This window comes from Oncorhynchus mykiss, chromosome 4 (assembly GCF_013265735.2).
Source record: "Oncorhynchus mykiss isolate Arlee chromosome 4, USDA_OmykA_1.1, whole genome shotgun sequence".
In the NCBI taxonomy this organism is placed as follows: Eukaryota; Metazoa; Chordata; class Actinopteri; order Salmoniformes; family Salmonidae; genus Oncorhynchus; species Oncorhynchus mykiss.
In genome coordinates this window covers 40,357,741-40,379,359 of record NC_048568.1, presented here as the reverse complement: position 1 = coordinate 40,379,359, position 21,619 = coordinate 40,357,741, and the positions used below count along the sequence as shown (strand labels likewise).

At 43.3% G+C, this 21,619-nt stretch overlaps 2 protein-coding genes across 8 annotated transcripts in view; both read left to right on the top strand.

Annotated features, from left to right (window-relative positions):
* Positions 1-1,481, top strand: part of LOC110522598 (polysialoglycoprotein-like) — a 42,755-nt gene extending 41,274 nt beyond the window's left edge. For 2 of the 3 annotated variants that reach the window (XM_036976301.1, XM_036976300.1), the window contains exon 4: positions 535-1,481. In XM_036976301.1, coding sequence (XP_036832196.1) covers positions 535-1,138 — 604 coding nt within the window. In that variant the 3' untranslated portion in view covers positions 1,139-1,481. Of the gene's footprint in view, positions 1-239; positions 296-385 lie in introns of all 3 variants that reach the window. The other variant, XM_036976302.1, reaches the window with a different exon arrangement.
* On the top strand, positions 24-21,395 carry LOC110522605 (skin secretory protein xP2-like). 5 transcript variants are annotated; one of them, XM_036976274.1, is made up of 4 exons: positions 24-155; positions 6,729-6,784; positions 6,879-7,693; positions 21,123-21,395. In XM_036976274.1, exons 3-4 carry the CDS (start codon positions 6,888-6,890, stop codon positions 21,208-21,210), a joined length of 894 nt encoding a protein of 297 aa, XP_036832169.1. In that variant the 5' UTR covers positions 24-155; positions 6,729-6,784; positions 6,879-6,887; the 3' UTR covers positions 21,211-21,395. The 5 variants fall into 5 exon arrangements, with proteins under 5 accessions (XP_036832169.1, XP_036832170.1, XP_036832168.1 ...); XM_036976275.1 differs by lacking the exon at positions 24-155 and adding an exon at positions 6,129-6,491; XM_036976273.1 differs by lacking the exon at positions 24-155 and adding an exon at positions 6,498-6,639.
* Positions 21,396-21,619: the final 224 nt, after the last annotated feature.

Genomic DNA, 21,619 nt, shown 5'->3' with positions numbered 1-21,619 from the left:
AAGAAGGGTCTGGGATTCCTTTATGAGGTGCAACCAAAACAGCTGTTAGACATTGCAACAGGGATATTCTGGCAGGGTGTCTGTCTAGCATTAGTTCTGAATACGGTTGTGGTTTTGATCACTAAAATGGCTGTGACTTTTGGACTCTTTTTGAGGTTAGTTTTTCAATGTATTCATCTGATTGGTTTACCATGTCTTAGTGTTCACTGGTTATTGATGTTTAACTGTCTGTTTTGTAGTGTTTCTTGGATTTGTTGCCTGCTAATTGGAGGGATAACGTGTTTTACCCTTCAAGGTGCGTTTTGGTTCAAACTAATTCAAATCACAGTCTAGTTCCAATGGCTTAAGGCTGGCATTTTACCACAATGTTTTCTTTGTTTCCTAGGTGATGCTTATGGGCATCCTTCCTGCACTGGACCTGAACCAACTGGATCCAAAGCAAGTGTGGCGTCTGGTCCAAATGCTAAAGCTACTGGCTACAATACCCTGGCAAGTGTGACGCAGGGTCCAAATGCTGAAGCAACTGCCAACCATGTCTCTGCAGAAGCAGCTGGCCACCGTGCCTCAGCTGAAGCAACTGCCAACCATAACTCTGCAGAAGCAGCCTGCGCCTCAGCTGAAGCAACTGCCAACCATGTCTCTGCAGAAGCGGCTGGCCCCCGCGCCTCAGCTGAAGCAACTGCCAACCATACCCCTGCAGAAGCGGCTGGCCCCCGTGCCTCAGCTGAAGCAACTGTCAACCATACCTCTGCAGAAGAAGCCCGCGCCTCAGCTGAAGCAACTGCCAACAATACCTCTGCAGAAGCGGCTGGCCCCCGTGCCTCAGCTGAAGCAACTGCCAACCATGTCTCTGCAGAAGCGGCTGGCCCCCGCACCTCAGCTGAAGCAACTGCCAACCATACCTCTGCAGAAGCGGCCCACGCCTCAGCTGAAGCAACTGCCAACCATGTCTCTGCAGAAGCGGCTGGCCCCCGCGCCTCAGCTGAAGCAACTGCCAACCATACCTCTGCAGAAGCAGCCCGCGCCTCAGCTGAAGCAACTGCCAACCATACCTCTGCAGAAGCGTCCGCCGGTCCCCGCGCCTCTGCAGGAGCGGCAGGCGGCCTTGAACAGACGGCCCGACCCCTCAACAAGCTAGATAGGGAGATCATAATTTGGTTTGCCCAACTCCTTAATCGTCTTTCCCCTGTTACTGTGCCTCCATTTGAAGAAAAGGGCAAAGGTAACTGAGGTGAGAAATTGTCCAAACTAATGCGCTTGTTTGAAATGAGGATCTCCTTCAATTGCGCATCGTTATGCAAATTGTTTACAGGGGTGAACACTACAATGGTATGAATTGTTTTCAAAACCATACGACTAAATTTTAAATCTGATTTGGCCACTATTGCTGACACTTAGGTTGTACGGTTATGATTTTGATTTGTCCTGGTGTTCCTGCTACTCTTGACTGATTTGTTCAATAAACCATTTGACTTCCAAAATGCTGTGTCTTTTAAATGTGGGTTTCTCTTCTGCCTACCATGTGTTTGCTGATTAGGGACAGACTGGGTCTGGAGAAAAAGGGATTGTGGATCACACCACTTGTGGAAACAGATTTGTTTACCTTTGTTTCTGGTAGTTGAGGAAAAGGTTGACTGCATTTCTTGTTTTAATTCCTCATTGTTTGCATGGTCAACATACAAACACTTACCCCACCAGACATGCCACCAGGGGTCTTTTCAGTCTCCAAATTAAACGCAGTGTTCTAGAGCCATGATTGGCTGGATCTCCCTTCCATATTGTGTAAGAGAACAGCAAACCGGGTTTAAAAAAACAAAACGGCTCAACGCGTCTCCCATGTGACCTACTGGTTGTGTCTGTGTAACAGATGCACAAATACACTTAACCCATTAACATATGAAAATTGCCAAGTTTTTTTTTTTGTCAGACCCCAGTAAGACTAGCTGTCACTAATGGGGATCCTAAAATATATATTCAACTACCTTAAGCATTTGAAAAGCTGAAATAAACTACAAAACACTTTTCTACCCAGGTCTGACCTCCACAGGACACTGGGTGTGAAATGCTTCCTTGCAAGCTCTTTCCTCAACAGTACAGAATCAATATACAGTGCCTTGTGAAAGTATTCGACCCCCTTGAACTTTGCGACCTTTTGCCACATTTCAGGCTTCAAACAAAGATATAAAACTGTTTTTTTTTTTGTGAAGAATCAACAAGTGGGACACAATCATGAAGTGGAACGACATTTATTGGATATTTCAAACTTTTTTAACAAATCAAAAACTGACAAATTGGGCGTGCAAAATTATTCAGCCCCTTTACTTTCAGTGCAGCAAACTCTCTCCAGAAGTTCAGTGAGGATCTCTGAATGATCCAATGTTGACCTAAATGACTAATGATAAATACAATCTACCTGTGTGTAATCAAGTCTCCGTATAAATGCACCTGCACTGTGATGGTCTCAGAGGTCCGTTAAAAGCGCAGAGAGCATCATGAAGAACAAGGAACACACCAGGCAGGTCCGAGATACTGTTGTGAAGAAGTTTAAAGCCGGATTTGGATACAAAAAGATTTCCCAAGCTTTAAACATCCCAAGGAGCACTGTGCAAGCGATAATATTGAAATGGAAGGAGTATCTGGTCAGGTGCTCTGGTCAGATGAAACCAAAATTGAACTTTTTGGCAACAATGCAAAACGTTATGTTTGGCGTAAAAGCAACACAGCTGAACACACCATCCCCACTGTCAAACATGATGGTGGCAGCATCATGGTTTGGGCCTGCTTTTCTTCAGCAGGGACAGGGAAGATGGTTAAAATTGATGGGAAGATGGATGGAGCCAAATACAGGACCATTCTGGAAGAAAACCTGATGGAGTCTGCAAAAGACCTAAGACTGGGACGGAGATTTGTCTTCCAACAAGACAATGATCCAAAACATAAAGCAAAATCTACAATGGAATGGTTCAAAAATAAACATATCCAGGTGTTAGAATGGCCAAGTCAAAGTCCAGACCTGAATCCAATCGAGAATCTGTGGAAAGAACTGAAAACTGCTGTTCACAAATGCTCTCCATCCAACCTCACTGAGCTCGAGCTGTTTTGTGAAAAATGTCACTCTCTCCATGTGCAAAACTGATAGAGACATACCCCAAGCGACTTACAGCTGTAATCGCAGCAAAAGGTGGCGCTACAAAGTATTAACTTAAGGGGGCTGAATATTTTGCACGCCCAATTTTTAAGTTTTTGATTTGTTAAAAAAGTTTGAAATATCCAATAAATGTCGTTCCACTTCATGATTGTGTCCCACTTGTTGTTGATTCTTCACAAAAATATACAGTTTTATATCTTTATGTTTGAAGCCTGAAATGTGGCAAAAGGTCGCAAAGTTCAAGGGGGCCGAATACGTTCGCAAGGCACTGTAAAAGCAGAGAGAGGACAAGGACATAGAGAGAGGGGAGTGACTGCAAATCATAGCACAGTCCATTTGTATGTTCCCATGGTAGCAAGCTTCTCCAATTAAATCTAGAATGGGCTTCCTATTTTGCAACAAAGCATCCCTCACTCATGTTGCCAAACATGCCCTTGTAAAACTGACTATCCATCAATCGTTGACTTCGGCGATATCATTTACAAAATAGCCTCTCAAACTCAACAAATTGGATGCGGTCTATCACAGTGCCATCCGTTTTGTCAACAAAGCCCCATATACTTCGCACCACTGCGAACTGTACTCTCTCGTTGGATGGCCCTCGCTTCATACTCATTGCCAAACCCACTGGCTCCAGGTCATCAAGTCATTGCTAGGTAAAGCCCCGCCTTATCTCAGTTCACTGGTCACTATCGCAGCACGCGCTCCAGCAGGTATATTTCACTGGTAACCCCCAAAGCCAATTCCTCCTTTGGCCGCCTTTCATTCCAGTTCTCTGCTGCCAATGGCTGGAACGAACTGCAAAAATCACTGAAGCTGGAGACTCAAATCTCCCTCACTAACTTCAAGCACCAGCTGTCAGAGCAGCTCACAGATCATTGCACCTGTACATAGCCCATCTGTAAATAACCCATCCATCTACCTCATCCCCATACTGTATTCATTTATTTATTTTGCTCCTTTGCACACAAGTATTTCTACTTGCACATTCATCTTCTGCACCTCTATCACTCCAGTGTTTAATTGCTATATCGTAATTACCTCGCCACTATGGCCTATTTTATTGCCTTACCTCCCTTATCTTACCTCATTTGCACACACTGTATATATATATTTATTTTTTTCTACTGTATTATTCTGTATGTTTGTTTATTCCATGTGTAACTCTGTGTTGTATGTGTCGAACTGCTTTGCTTTATCTTGGCCAGGTCGCAGTTTTAAATGAGATCTTGTTCTCAACTAGCCTACCTGGTTAAATAAAGGTTTAATTAAAAACAAAAAACAAAAACTAGCCTACTGATCTGACGGCACTTGTTATGTTAACAATAACACTGAAAATATCAAAAAAGCGTCTTCAACAGGGTGATTCTATACCATTTTACAGAGGCCAGTTCATGAAGGAAGGCTTGCTCATTAAAGTTTTTTAGCAAGCGTCTATGACAAATCTGGACAGGTCGTTTCACAGAGCAGCCATTACGAAAACGGTGATCACTAAGGTCATTACAGAAAACACCAGACTGATACCTATCAGGATTATTTGTGAGGGTGACATCAAGGAGAGTAGCCTTTTCTGGGTGTTTGGAGTCATACCTTGTGGTATTGCTGATAATCTGAGAAAGATGTAGTGAGTCCCATTGATTTAGGACTTGGTCAGGTGGTTTAAGCATGTCCCAGTTTAGGTCACCTAGCAGGACAAATTCCGACTTAGTGTAAGGGGCCATGAGAGAGTTTAGGGCAGGTAGATTACTGGCCCGTGTTGATGGAGGACGATAGCACCAAGCAAAAGTCAACAAAGAGATATTTGAAAGTTTCATGCTTAAAACAAGCAAATCAAATTGTTTGGGGACAGATGTGGTGGAGACAACTGAGCACTGAAGGTGATCCTTGGAAAAGATGGCCACTCCCCCACCTTTAGAAGATCTGTTTTCTGAGGGTTGGAAATCAAGAGATTGACTGTTTTTGAGAGATTGACTGAGATTGACACTGTTCGGAGGTGCTAAATACTAATTGGCAGGCAAACATTAGACAATCCTACCGGTGTGTCTGAGCTATAATGGATATTACCATATCTGTCCAAATATCTGTACATAACACTGCTCAAATGTGAGGTGCAGCAGAGGAGCTACAGGAGGATGGGCTTATTTTCATGGCCTTGAATGGAATTGATGGAACAGAGTTTCCAATATGTTTGATGTGTTTGACTCCGTTCCATGGATTCCATTCCAGCCATTACAATCAGCCTGTCCTCCTCTAGCTCCTCCCACCAGCATCCTCTGGTGTGGCATTTTGGAACATTCTGAATAGGTCTACCACCGTGTGCACATTCATGCACTTAAAATGTGAAGAAATAATAGTTTTTCAACATTTGGATTCTAACATTCTGATCTGTTCCATCAGCCTTATGAATTGATACAGCGTATACCTCCACTATACTACTTTGATACACATCAGTGGGGATTAAGAATTGAGTACACAAAATGTCCATTGAAAACAAAGTGGTACACCTGCGTATATCCTCCATTACACCACTAACTGTACGATTTGAGAAGGGCGCTCCTCCCTCACTGCTTTTGCCTTTTCACATCACCTTCTGTAGACCGGTGCACTGCAGTTCAGGTTAGTAGAACTCCCTCATAGGCTGCATTACAAAGGCATCCAAATTCTGATATTTTTTTTCACTAATTAGTCTTTTGACCAATCAGCTCTGAAAAAGATCTGATGTGAAAAGATCTGATATGATTGCTCAAAACACTAATACTTGGAAAAATGATTAGAATTGGGCTCCCTGTGTAACACAGCAATAGGTCAGTTTCTACAGCTAAAGTGAGGCGACGCAACAACCAATGGTTGCGTGCCACATCATCAACTGTGTCATCCACTGACATATGATGTGGTTAGTTGATACTTAAAATACCTATCAAGGCGCTGTAAGATCTGGCAGACTTCAGCAACGTCTAAGCTTTGGAAAGGGCTGAAGTCTGTTTGGACTCAATCACAAACTACCTCATAGTCTGTTTGTTTACACAGGCAGCCCAATTCTGACCCTTTGCCCCGCGTTGCTGGCAAAACGGCTGACCTGATTGGTGAAAATACCAATTAGTGGGAAAAAGATCAGAATTTGGCAGCTACAGACGCATGAACATGTATGAAATTGAATATGCGTTCATCAATTGTCTGTTTTTTTGTAAATTGCTGAACTGAATTTGGTCTTTCTTTTGTCGTCCAATTCTCTCTCTGTTGTTCACCATACGTCAACGGATGACTGCACCTAATCGCATTTGGGAAATTGAACCAATGGAAATGAAGGTCATTGGCTGACAGCTGTACATAATTAGCCAGCCAGGTGAGAAGGGTCTGGGATTCCTTTATGAGGTGCAACCAAAACAGCTGTTTGACACAGCAACAGGGATATTCTGGCAGGCTGTCGAGAATTAGTTCTTGAATACTGTTGTGGTTTTGATCACTAATATGGCTTTTGGACTCTCTTTGAGGTTAGTTTTTCGATGCGGTCATCTGTTTCTTTACCTTGTCTTAAAGTCTTCACTGGTTATATATGTTTAACTGTCTGACTGTTTTGTAGTGTTTCTTGGATTTGTTGCCTGCTAATTGGAGGGATAAGTTGTTTTACACTTAAAGGTGCGTTTTGCTTTTCACTAAGGTCAAATCACAGGACTAGTTCCGATCCAAATTAAGGCTGGCATTTTACCACAATGTTGTCTTTGTTTCCTAGGTAACGCTCATGGGCATCCTGCCTACACTGGACCTGAACCAACTGGAACCTATGCCCAAGCAAGTGTGCTGTCTGGTCCAAATGCTAAAGCTACTGGCCACAATGCCACTTCAGCGGACGTTACTGGCCACAATGCCACGTCAACGGAAGCTACTGGCCAAAATGTCACGTCAGAAGAAGCGTCAGGCCCCGGCGCCTCAGCAGAAGCGTCAGGCCCCGGCGCCTCAGCAGAAGCTTCAGGCCCCGGCGCCTCAGCAGAAGCTTCAGGCCCCGGCGCCTCAGCAGAAGCTTCAGGCCCCGGCGCCTCAGCAGAAGCTTCAGGCCCCGGCGCCTCAGCAGAAGCTTCAGGCCCCGGCGCCTCAGCAGAAGCTTCAGGCCCCGGCTCCTCAGCAGAAGCTTCAGGCCCCGGCTCCTCAGCAGAAGCTTCAGGCCCCGGCTCCTCAGCAGAAGCTTCAGGCCCCGGCTCCTCAGCAGAAGCTTCAGGCCCCGGCTCCTCAGCAGAAGCTTCAGGCCCCGGCGCCTCAGCAGAAGCGTCCGGCGCCTCAGCAGAAGCGTCCGGCGCCTCAGCAGAAGCTTCAGGCCCCGGCGCCTCAGCAGAAGCGTCCGGCCCCGGCGCCTCAGCAGAAGCTTCAGGCCCCGGCGCCTCAGCAGAAGCGTCAGGCCCCGGCGCCTCAGCAGAAGCGTCAGGCCCCGGCGCCTCAGCAGAAGCGTCAGGCCCCGGCGCCTCAGCAGAAGCGTCAGGCCCCGGCGCCTCAGCAGAAGCGACAAGCCTTGAACAGACGGCCTGACCACTCAACTAGGGAGATCATTATTTGGTTTGGCCAACTCCTTAATCGTCTTATCCCTGTTACTGTGCCTCTTGAAGAAAAGGGTTAAGGTAACTGAGGTGAAGAAATGTGCCAACTAATGTGCTTGTTTGAAATGAGGATCTCCTTCACTTGTAGATCGTCATGCAAATTGTTTACAGGTTTGGACGATACAATGTTATGAATTGTTTTTATAACCATGCGACTAAATTGACTTCTGATGTAGTGATATTCCTGACACACTTTTAGGTTCTACGGTTATGCTTTTGATTTAGCCTGGTGTTCCTGCTACTCTTGCATGATTTGCTCAATAAACCATTTGACTTTCAAAAAACCTTGTCCTTAAAATATAATGTTCTCTTCTGCCTACCATGTGCTTGCTGTTTGGGAACAGACTGTGGGCCTGGAGTAAAAGGGAATGTGGTTCACAACACTTGTATAAACAGATTTGTTTCTGGTAGTTCAAATTCTAAAGTTCTCTAACTTGTCAGAGATCCCTCATATGTTCTTACTTTACCTGTCCCTTAGTGTAGGCTGTTTGCTTTACAGTAATCTGCCTTTTACCACCAATGCCTACAGAATGTGAATGCGGTTAAACTCATCGTCCCATTGCCTGTCACTAACCTGTCCCAGGGACGCTGAAGTTTCTCCTTGGCCTTATTCAGAAACATTAAAACAACTTGATACATTCTGCCTGTTCTCCAATGTTGGTCTGGCCAGACACATGGCTGCAATCATATATGCGTTCATTGCTTTCAGTTGTGAAAAGTACTCCACTTGGAGTCGTTCAGACATTCCTTATGTCAACTCTCAATGTGGTCTTCTGCACAATCCAATTCTACCTGACCACAATGAGGTTGCACTTGCAGAAGCCCCTGGTATGAACTTCAATAGATTTTAAAAGATGCACTTAAGCTCTCACTTTGTACAAAATTATCTAGAGACATAAATATGAATTGGTTCTTAAGCCTGGCTGGTGACTTTCTTTTTTTTGGTATCAAGGTGTCCAACAATTTCAAGAAACACTTAGCATTCTGACATTTTAGGACTGTCAAGCAACTAAACTCAGGGGAAAAAAAACATTGTCTCACTGTCAGCTGTGTAATTTGCGGCAAACTTGATGTACAAAAATGTGTATGAATATAAAAGATTCAACAACAAACTGAACAAGTTCTACAAACATGTGACTAACAAATGGAATGTGTTCTGGAACAAAGGGGGGGTCAAAAGTAACAGTATCTGTTGTGGACACCAGATGTATTAAGAACTGCAGTGCATCTCATGGACTGCACCAGATTTGCCAGTTCTTGCTGTGAGATATTGCCCCACTCGTCCACCAAGGCACCTGCAAGTTTCCAGACATTTCTGGGGGGAATGGCCCTCACCCTCCGATCCAACAGGTCCTAGACGTGCTCAATGGGATTGAGTTCCAAGCTCTTTGCTGGCAATGGCAGAACACTGGACATTCCTGTCTTGCAGGAAATCACGCACAGAACGAGCTGTATGGCTGGTGGCATTGTCATGCTGGAGGGTCATGTCAGGATGTCTGCAGGAAGGGAACCACATGAGGGAGGAGGATGTCTTCCCTGTAACGCACAGCTTTGAGATTGCCTGCAAGACAACAAGGTCCGTCCGATGATGCTGTGACACACCGCCCCAGACCATGACGGACCATCCACCTCCAAATCGATCCCGCTCCAGAGTTCAGGCCTCGGTGTAACGCTCAAACGTGAATCCGACCATCACCCCCGGTGAGACAAAACCGTACCTCGTCAATGTAGAACACTTTTTGCCAGTCCTGTCTAGACCAGCGACTGTGGGTTTGTGCCCATAGGCGACGTTGTTGCCTGTGATGTCTGGTGATGTCTGGTGAGGACCTGCCTTACAACAGGCCTACAAGCCCTCAGTCCATTCTCTCTCAGCCTATTGCGGACAGTCTGAGCACTGATGGAGGGATTGTGCGTTCCTGGAGTTCCTGATCAGCTGTCCGTCTTGTCTCAAAGTAGCGCTGTCATAGGCGTCTCACAGTACGGACATTGCAATTTATTGCACTGACCACATCAGCAGTCCTCATGCCTCCTTGCAGCATACCTAAGGCACGTTCACGCAGATGAGCAGGGACCCTGGGCATCTCTCTTTTGGTGTTTTTTCAGAGTCAGTAGAAAGGCCTCTTTTGTGTTTTAAGTTTTCATAACTGTGACCTTAATTGCTTACCGTCTGTAAGCTGTTAGTGTCTTAACGATCGTTCGACAGTTGCATGTTGAAGGAACTTCAATACATTTTGAAAGGTGCACTTAAGCTCTCACTTTGTACAAAATTATCTAGAGACAAAAATATGAATTGGTTCTTAAGCCTGGCTGGTGACTTGCTTTTTTTGGTATCAAGGTGTCCAACAATTTCAAGAAACACTTAGCGTTCTGTAAGCTGTTAGTGTCTTAACGATTGTTCGACAGGTGCATGTTCATGAAATGGGAAACAATGTTAAAGCCCATACAATGAAGATCTGTGAAGTTATTTGGATTTTTACAATTTATCTTTGAATGACAGGTTCCTGAAAACGGGACTTTTGTTTCTGACAATTTGTTCATGGAGGAATTAAATCTAAAGCTGCAAGTGTGGACTCTAGTAAAATCTTTGATTAAAGCACTAAATTTGTCACAGAGGGAGATGTCCTCTGGCGCTGCTTTGAAACTTTTTTTTTGGTTTGGGGGGAGAGGGGGGGGTCTGAATGATTTGGATTCTGTGATCATTTACCCATGATCAGATCGATCTGAGTTTATAAACATTTTGTTCTGAAAATAATCTGATGACATTAATCTGATCCACATGTCACAGAATCCAGTTTGAGTGCTTTGAACAGGCCTTGCCACCTTGCCATTTACTGGACAGGTTGAGGTACTACTTCTACACTTTCATAGGGAAACATGAGTAAACTGTAGTGAACAAAAATAAACACAACTTGTAAAGAGTTGATCTCATGTTTCATGAGCTGAAATAAAAGATCTGTTGCCAGAGGATTTAATGTTCAGTTTTTTTACGATAAGCCGCCTCCAACTTGGCAACACGTCCAACCGGGCTCCCAACCACAGACCACGTGTAACCACGCCAACCAATGACATCCACAACAGGCTTCTTTACCTGTGGGATCGTCTGGGACCAGCCATCCGGACAGCTGATGACACTAAGGGGTATTTCTGTCTGTAATAAAGCCCTTTTGTGGGGAAAACTCATTCTGATTGGCAGGGCCTGGCTCTCAAGTGTGCCAGGCCCACCAACGGCTGTGCCCAAATCAAATAAAAAATTTGAATTGTTCACATACACATGGTTAGCAGATGTTAATGCGAGTGTAGCGAAATGATTGTTCTTCTAGTTCCGACCATGCAGTAATATCTAACAACTAATCTAACCTAAAAATTTCACAACAACTACCTTATACACACAAGTGTAAAGGAATGAATCAGTAATGAATATGTAAATAAAAATATATGAATGAGAGATTGCCGAACGGCATAGGCAAGATGCAGTAGATGGTATAGAGTACAGTATATACATATGAGATGAGTAATGTAGGGTATGTAAACATTATATAATGTGGCATTGTTTAAAGTAGCTAGTGATACATTTATTACATACATTTTTCCATTACTAAAGTGGCTAAAGATTTGAATCAGTATGTTGGCAGCAGCCACTCAATGTTAGTGATGGCTGTTTAACAGTCTGATGGCCTTGAGATAGAAGCTGTTTTTCAGTCTCTCGGTCCCCGCTTTGATGCACCTGTACTGACCTCGCCTTCTGGTTTATAGCGGGGTGAACAGGCAGTGGCTCGGGTGGTTGTTGTCCTTGATGATCTTTTTAGCCTTCTTGTGACATCGGGTGGTGTAGGTGTCTTGGAGGGCAGGTAGTTTACCCCGGTGATGCGTTGTGCAGTCCTCACTACCCTCTGGAGAGCCTTACGGTATGGGCGGAGCAGTTCTTCATTGTAAAGGGCTTAAACATTGTTTCCCATGCTTGTTCAATGAACCATAAACATTTAATGAACGTGCACCTGTCGAACGGTCGTTAAGACACTAAGAGCTTACAGACGGTAATCAATTAAGGTAAAAGTTATGAAAACTTAGGACACAAAAGAGGCCTTTCTACTGACTCTGAAAAAACACCAAAATAAAGATGCCCAGGGTCCCTGCTCATCTGCGTGAACGTGCCTTAGGTATGCTGCAAGGAGGCAAGGGGACTGCTGATGTGGCCAGGGCAATAAATTGCAATGTCCGTACTGTGAGACGCCTATGACAGCGCTACATTGAGACAAGACGGACGGCTGATCGTCCTCGGAGTGGCAACACCTGCACAGGATCGGTACATGCGAACATCACACCTGCAGGACAGGTACAGGAAGGCAACAACTGCCCGAGTTGCACCAGGAACGCACAATCCCTCCATCAGTGCTCAGACTGTCTGCAATGGGCTGAGAGAGGCTGGACTGAGGGATTGTAGGCCTGTTGTAAGGCAGGTCCTCACCAGACATCACAGGCAACAACGTCGCCTATGGGCACAAACCCACCGTCGCTGGTCTAGACAAGACTGGCAAAAAGTGCTCTTCACTGACGAGTCACGGTTTTGTCTCACCGGGGGTGATGGTCGGATTCGCGTTTGAGCGTTACACCGAGGCCTGTACTCTGGAGCGGGATCGATTTGGAGGTAGAGGGTCCGTCATGGTTTGGGGCGGTGTGTCATATCATCATCGGACGGAGCTTGTTGTCATGCATGCAATCTCAATGCTGTGCGTTACAGGGAAGACATCCTCCTCCCTCATGTGGTACCCTTCCTGCAGACTCGACCTGACATGACCCTCCAGCATGACAATGCCACCAGCCATACTGTTCTTTCTGTGCGTGATTTCCTGCAAGACAGGAATGTCCAGTGTTCTGCCATTGCCAGCAAAGAGCTCGGAACTCAATCCCATTGAGCACATCTAGGACCTGTTGGATCGGAGGGTGATGGCCATTCCCTCCAGAAATGTCCGGGAACTTGCAGGTGCCTTGGTGGACGAGTGGGGTAATATCTCACAGCAAGAACTGGCAAATCTGGTGCAGTCCATGAGATGCACTGCAGTTCTTAATACATCTGGTGTCCACAACAGATACTGTTACTTTTGACCCCCCCCTTTGTTCCGGGACACATTATTCCATTTGTTAGTCACATGTTTGTGGAACTTGTTCAGTTTGAAATATCCAATCAATGTCGTTCCACTTCATGATTGTGTCCCACTTGTTGTTGATTCTTCACAAAAAAATAAGGTTTAAATCTTTATGTTTGAAGCCTGAAATGTGGCAAAAGGTCGCAAAGTTCAAGGGGGCCGAATACTTTCGCAAGGCACTGTATGTTCATACACATTTTTGAACATCAAGTTTGCTGAAAATTACACAGCTGACAGTGAGAGGATGTTTTTTCCCCCTGAGCTAAGTTGCTTGACAGTCCTAAAATGTCAGAACGCTAAGTGTTTCTTGAAATTGTTGGACACCTTGATACCAAAAAAGCAAAAGTTGTCAGTCACCAGCCAGGCTTAAGAACCAATTCATATTTACATCTCTAGATAATTTTGTACAAAGTGAGAGCTTAAGTGCACCTTTTAAAATCTATTGAAGTTCCTGCCAGGGGCTTCTGCAAGTGCAACCTCATTATGGTAGTGTAGAAATGGATTGTGCAGAAGACCACATTGAGAGTTGACATAAGGAATGTCTGAACGACTCCAAGTGGAGTACTTTTCACAGCTGAAAGCATATACGATTGCATCCATGTGCCTGGCCAGACCAACATTGTAGAACAGGCAGAATGTGTCAAGTTGTTTTAATGTTTCTGAATAAGGCCAAGGAGAAACTTCAGCGTCCCTGGGACAGGTTAGTGACAGGTAATGGGACGATGAGTTAAACTGCATTCACATTCTTTAGGCATTGGTGGTAAAAGGCAGATTACTGTAAATCAAACAGCCTACACTAAGGGACAGGTAAAGTATGAACATATGAGGGAGCTCTGACAAGTTAGAGGACTTTAGAATTTGAACTACCAGAAACACATCTGTTTATACAAGTGTTGTAAACCACATTCCCTTTTACTCCAGGCCCACAGTCTGTTCCCAAACAGCAAGCACATGGTAGGCAGAAGAGAACATTATATTTTAATCAAACCTTTTACTATGGATCCACTTTCTGCTCACCACTGATCGTTCATTCCATGAACTCAGTAACTAGTTCCTTGAAAAATTCCTACAATGCTAAGGGTTTTTGGAAATGATTTCACGCCTTGATACCAAAAAAAAGCAGAAGTGAGTCACCAGGCAGGCTTTTAGGATTAAGAACATATTTACCAATGGCTCCAGATTAAATTAGTTAAAGTTCATGTTCACAACGTATCTAGACAAATTAGTACAACGTGAGAGCTTAATAAAGTGCACCTTTTAAATCAAAGTTACTGCCAGGGGCTTCTGCAAGTCAGGAAGAATTGATTGTGGAGAAGACCACATTGAGAGATGACATAAGGAATATCTGAACGACTCCAAGTTGAGTACTGGTTACAACTGAACGTGATGAATGCATAGACGATTGTATCCATGTTCATGTGTCTGGCCATACCAACATTGTAAAACAGGCTAAATGTGTCAAGTTGTTTGTGTTTCTGAATAAGGCCAAGCAGGAACTTCAGCGTAATCATCAACTGACACGAATTAGCATAACGCAACGGACATAAATATTACTCTAAAATATTCCTATTCATGAAATCACAAGTGAAATATATTGAAAAACAGCTTAGCCTTTTGTTAATCACCATGTCATCTCAGATTTTGAAAATATGCTTTACAGCTAAAGCAAGACAAGCATTTGTGTAAGTTTATAGATAGCCTAGCATAGCATTATGCCTAGCTAGCAGCAGGCAACCTGGTCACGGAAATCAGAAAAGCAATCAAATTAAATAGTTTACCTTTGATGAGCTTCGGATATTTTCACTTTCGAGACTCCCAGTTAGATAGCAAATGTTCCTTTTTTCCAAAAATATTATTTTTGTAGGCGAAATAGCTCCGTTTGTTCTTCACGTTTGGCTGAGAAATCGACCAGAAATTGCGGTCACTACAACGCCGAAAAATATTCCAAATTAGCTGCATAATATCGTCAGAATGGCAACGTTGTTTATAATCAATCCTCAAGGTGTTTTTCAAATATCTATTCGATAATATATCAATCGGGACTGGTGGCTTCTTAGTAGGATAGAGAGAAACAATGGCCGCATTTGTCCTTTATGTACAAAACACTCTGAGAGACTTTAGCTGACCACTGACGCAATGTTGACGTTCAGGCTCATTTTTCAAAATAAAAGCCTAAAAATATGTATTGTGACACTAGACACATTGGGGAATCAATAGAAAAAGGAATCTGGTTGATATCTCATCCACTGCTCAATAGGGACGCAGAGCTTTCTAAATAAGACTACCTTCCTAATTTGATTTTTCTCAGGCTTTCGCCTGCAATATCAGTTCTGTTATACTCACAGACAATATTTTTACAGTTTTGGAAACTTTAGAGTGTTTTCTATCCTAAGCTGTCAATTATATGCATATTCTAGCATCTTGTCCTGACAAAATAGCCGTTAACTTTGGGGATGTTATTTTTCCAAAAATGAAAATAGTGCCCCCTAGATTCAAGAGGTTAACTTCTTGATGCACCCATCCCATTAGCGGGATAATTTTCGTCAACATCCGCTGAATTGCAGAGCGCCAAATTCAAATTAAATTACTAAAAGTTTTAAATTTTCATGAAATCACAAGTGCAATATAGCAAAACACAGCTTAGCTTGTTGGTAATCCACCTGGTGTTTTAGATTTCAAAATCTAAAAATCTAAAAAGCTTTCGCTTTTCGGCGAAAGCATACCAAGCGTTTATGTTAGGACATCTCTCTCAACAGACAAAACATTACAAACAGCTAGCAGCCAAGTAGATTGGTCACGCAAGTCAGAAAAACAATAAAAGGATTTGCTTACCTTTGATGATCTTCGGATGTTTACACTCACGAGACTCCCAGTTACACATTAAATGTTCCTTTTGTTCCATAAAGGTTGAGCATCCCAATGCTACGGTTCTAGATGAATGTTGGGTATATACTAGTAGTCAAGGTAGTGCTTTTGGTTGGACAGTTGGGAAACTTGCTGATGAGTTGTTTGAGGGAGTTGGAGGTTGGCCCTTCTTTGGTAATAGGGGATGTTCGTCCATGGTTTCTCCCAGATCCTGTGGTTGCTCTAACCTTGGGAGAGAAAAGGAAATATTGGTCAGAAGTCAGTGAAACTGGTTGACAATTAAATTGGTATACTTTTTTTATGCTTTTATACAGCTTTTAACAGATTGCTCCAAGTACCCAGATATTGGTCGCACAGGAGCAGGTGTTTACGTTTCTGAATTTGATGTGCAGATATGTAGAATACTAACAGATGAACTGTCAGTATACTCATTTTAACTGTTGCCGATAATAGTTGCCCTCCAGTTGGTGGAGGACGTGCAACCTGTTAGAATTATAGTATGCTCAGATTCTCTGTCTGTATTGAATAGTTTATCATCTGGTAAATGTAATAGGAGTGAACTACTATTGGAGGTATTCATAATATTGTGGAGAATTGAGAGAATGGGTGTAGTGAGATTCTGCTGGGTCCCAGCACATACAGGTGTGGAAGGGATTGAAATTGTAGGCCAAAAGAGTTCTGAAACGACATACAACTGATGTTAATGTTCCACTGGGTAGAGGTGAGGCTAAATGTAAGATCAGAGCCATTTTGATAGATGAGTGGCAGAAGAGATGGGACTCTGAGCACAAGGGCCGGCATTTATATAAACTCCAAAAGAAAGGTCGCTGGGCCAAGATTCAAAGTGACAGATTAGGAAGCCATTCCATCTGGTTGGCAGCATGTGAATGATTTGTGTCTGGAGTGTAGGGTCTTTGAAATTGTGGAGCATGTGTTATATTGTTGTAAGTATGTTGAAGATAGGGAAATATTGAGGTGTAGGGTCATTGAAGTTGGACTGGGTTAGGAAGGGATTTGGGGGATGGGGGAGGGTCTATTAGAAGTTAGTAGGGCTCTTTTTTTGTATTACATCTATGTTTATATCCACAATGAAATATTACCTCTACTACTGAAACTCTTGCCTATGTCATCGTGTCAGCTAAACTGGATGCCGTGTCAGAATGAAGACTACCTGACAGGCTCACCGTTGAACTGGTCATCTTTCTTCTAGAATTCAGAGGACATAAAACAGTATAGGGGTAAGATAGTTAACTATTTAACGACACGTAAATATTTTAATATATGCTGTTCATATTAATGCGAAATTACTGTTCTTTTTTAAAGAATTCTCACAAAAACAAGCGTATCTCTGTGAGATATCATTGATGCACTGAGCGTACCACAAGCTCTGATTTTCATTGGCTTTTACATTTAATTCAGGTCTTGTCATGTTCATTTTGAGACCCGCGGAAACAACTTTGAAGACAACTACCACAATGTGCACATTTAAAAAAACAAATATGTGAGAAAATTTGATTTGAGTGTAATTACCCTTTAATTCAAGTGAGCAGGCACCGAGCAATGTTGTTGGGTTAGCAGTATTTCTGTAGTACAGGCACCTAGTACTGTTGTTGGGTTAGCAGTGTTTCTGTAGTACAGGCACCTAGTACTGTTGTTGGGTTAGCAGTGTTTCTGTAGTACAGGCACCTAGTACTGTTGTTGGGTTAGCATTGTTTCTGTAGTACAGGCACCTAGTACTGTTGTTGGGTTAGCAGTGTTTCTGTAGTACAGGCACCTAGTACTGTTGTTGGGTTAGCAGTGTTTCTGTAGCACACATGAGTGTGGCTAAACAAAGGGCCACTGGATTGATGCAAGTAGTCTTCTGCCACATTCTGACAGGTCAATCTGATAGGCTACTTTTTAGCTGGTTAACATTTAATAGAGAAGGTTTTTGGGAAAGCTTTTCCATCTACCAGAAGACAGTTAGGTCTATCATTATATTCTCTATATTTTTCCTGTTCCTTAATTGTTTGAAACCTCAACTATTTTTCTTCATATTATGAGGCATGTCTTCCCTTGCTTCAAAGTAGACAAGCCAAAATACTACCATAGAAATGTTGAGGGAAATATTTTTTAAACTCATATGTGCTCTTTTGTTGTTCAAATCAACGTTCCTTCCATGTCTAGCATTCATTGTCTGACTGCCGACAGAGTGCGGCTTGGTACTTATCACGGCAGGAGGCCGTTCCTTATCTTGCTAGAACCAATTAACCTGACTTTGGCTGACAACTTGACTTTGAGCCAATCAGAGTGCACGAACCTCCACATGGGGCAGCGAATAGAAAAATGAAAAATAGCTTTTCATCAGAAATGTTCCACCTTGAACAATAACTCTGCGATATACAACTTTTTTTCTATATCAAGTCTTAATATATTTTACGTCTAGCTAAGAGTTTTGTGTTTGAAGAAGGATTTTATGTTAGGTTTGATAATATACACTAGTTTATTAGTTAGCTATCTAGAAAGCTAACGTTTGCTTGCTGAGCAAGGCAGTCACACACATTTCATATGAAACTAATGGTGTGGTGAGTGCATGATACTAGCACAACAGCTAGCTAGCTAGCGAATCATGGTAAGCAATTAGCTAACTTTAGCCAGGTAGCTAAAAAAATGTCTGTTTGGGCTGTATGCCATTATAGAGAGTGGATTAAATTGTTTCTTTGTCATCTTGCTAGCTAGTTATCTAGCTGTGGCCATCTGACTAGTATCAACAAGGGCTTTCTACAACACCAGCAAAGGCTAGCTAACATTGCCTAGATCACAAAGCAACATACATGGACATTCAATGCCAACAAACGCTACCTTCTGGATTGGAACATTTTAATGAATGGTTGACGTCTTCACAATCTTTTCTGTGTGAACATTAATAAATAGATTGACAGCCGACACTGTTGGGCAAATCAAATTGTTTGGGGACAGATTTGGTGGAGACAACTGAGTACTGAAGGTGATCCTTGGAAAAGATGGCCACTCCCCCACCTTTAGAAGATCTGTTTTCTGAGGGTTGGAAATCAAGAGATTGAATGTTTTTGAGAGATTGACTGAGATTGACATTGTTTGGAGGTGCTAAATACTAATTGGCAGGCAAACATTAGACAATCCTACCGGTGTGTCTGATCTATAATGGATATTACCATCTCTGTCCAAATATCTGTCCATAAAACTGTTCAAATGTGAGGTGCAGCAGAGGAGCTACAGGAGGATGGGCTTATTTTCATGGCCTTGAATGGAGTTGATGGAACAGAGTTTCCATATGTTTGATGTGTTTGACTCCGTTCCATGGATTCCATTCCAGCCATTACAATCAACCTGTCCTCCTCTAGCTCCTCCCACCAGCCTCCTCTGGTGTGGCATTTTGGACCATTCTGAATAGGCCTACCACCATGTGCACATTCATGCACTTAAAATATGAAGAAATAATAGTTTTTCAACATTTAAAAGGTGAACATTCTGATTCGTTCCATCATTCTTTCCATCTTATGAATTGATACAGTGTTAACCTCCACTTTCCTTCTTTGATACACATCAGTGGGGATTATATATGAAATGTCCATTGAAAACAAAGTGGTACACCTGCGTAAAGCCTCCATTACACCACTGACTGTACGATTTGAGAAGGGCGCTCCTCCCTCACTGCTTTTGCCCGTTCACCAACCGGTGTAACGTGGCTCAGGTTAATAAAACTCCCTCAAAGGCTGCATTTACGAAGGCATCCCAATTCTGATATTATTTTCACTGATTCATCTTTTGACCATTCAGCTCTGAAAAAGATCTGATGTGAAAAGATCTGGCGTGAAAACATCTGATGTGATTGGACAAAAGGCAAATACTAAAGATCAGAATTGAGCTGCCTGTGTAACACAGCCATAGGCCACTTTCTACAGCTAATGTGAGGCGACGCAACAACCAACGGTTGCGTACCACGCCATCAACTGTGTCAGCCACTGACATATGATGTGGTTAGTTGATACTTAAAATACCTATCAAGGTGATGTAAGATCTGGCAGACTTCAGCAACGTCTAAGCTTTGGAAAGTGGCCGAAGTCTGTTTGGAAGCAGCGATAAACTCCATCATAGTCTGTTTGGTCCCAGCCACACAGGCTGTGTTTACACAGGCAGCCCACTTCTGATCCTTTGCCCCACGTTATGGGCAAAATAGATGATCTGATTTGTGGAAAGACCAATTAGTGGGAAAAATATCAGAATTTGGCAGCTACAGATGCATGAACATGAATATGCATTCATCAATTGTCTGTTATTCTGTAAAACGTTGCTGAATTTGGTGTTTTTCTTTTGTCGAACATTCATCTCTGTTGTTCACCATACGTCAACCGATGACTCCTGTTGAAAAACGATTGGCTCAATCTGGAATGGGTGGGTAGAGTTCACTCTTTAAAACCGTTGGATTGGTCCATGATGTGCAAACTCTCTCCTCCAGCACACTAGTTCACACCAGCTGAATGAAATCCGGAGCACCTAATTGCAATTGGGAAATGGAACCAATGGAAATGAAGTTCATTGACTGACAGATTAGCCAGCCAGGTTAGAAGGATCATGGGATCACTTTATGAGGTGCAACCAAAACAGCTGTATTTCTGAATTCTGTTGTGGTTTTGATCACTAAAATGTCTGTGACTTTTGGACTCTCTTTGAGGTTAGTTTTTCAATGTATTCATCTGGTTGGTTTACCTTGTCTAAAGGTGTTCACTGGTTATTGATGTTTAACTGTCTGAATGTTTTGTAGTGTTTCTTGGATTTGTTGCCTGCTAATTGGTGGGATAACGTGTTTTACCCTTCAAGGTGTGTTGGTTTACACTACTTCTGTTCAAATCCGTCTAGTTCCAATAGCTTAAGGCTGATTTTTACAACTGTTTTTTTTCTTTCTCTTTGTTCACTAGTTAATACTTATGGGCATCCTGCCTCCACTGGAGCCCATGCTCAAGCGAGTGTGGTGTCTGTTCCAAATGCTAAAGCTACTGGCCACAATACCCTGGCAAGTGTGACGCAGGGTCCAAATGCCACAGCTAAAGCAACTGCCAACCATACCTCTGCAGAAGCGGCCGCTGGCCCCTGCAGAAGATCGGCAAATGTGACGTTGGGTCGATATGCCTCGGCAGAAGCAACAGGCCCCCGCGCCTCAGCAGAAGCGACAGGCCCCCGCGCCTCAGCAGAAGCGACAGGCCCCCGCGCCTCAGCAGAAGCGACAGGCCCCCGCGCCTCAGCAGAAGCCACCGGCCCCCGCGCCTCAGCAGAAGCCACCGGCCCCCGCGCCTCAGCAGAAGCGACAAGCCTTGAACAGACGGCCCGACCCCTCAAGCTAGATAGGGAGATCATAATTTGGTTTGCCCAACTCCTTAATCGTCTTTCCCCTGTTACTTTGCCTCCTTTTGAAGAAAAGGTAACTGAGGTGGGGAAATATGCCAACTAATGCGCTTGTTTGAAATGAGGATCTCCTTCACTTGCGCATCGTCATGCAAATTGTTTACAGGGGTGAACACTACAATGTTATGAATTGTTTTTATAACCATACGACTAAAATTGACTTCTGATTTGGCCTGGTGTTCCTGCTACTCTTGCATGATTTGTTCAATAAACAATTTGACTTTCAATATACCTCGTCCTTCAACTAGGTTCTCTTCTGCCTACCATGTGCTTGCTGTTTGGGAACAGACTGTGGGTCTTGAGTAAAAGGGAATGTGGTTCACAACTGTGTAAAAAAATATATATATTTACCTTTTCTGGTTAGTTCAACTGCTGAAGTTCTCTAACTTTTCAGAGCTCATGTTCTTTTTTACCTGTCCCTTTTGTGTGTTTGACTTCCTGTTACCATTGCTTGT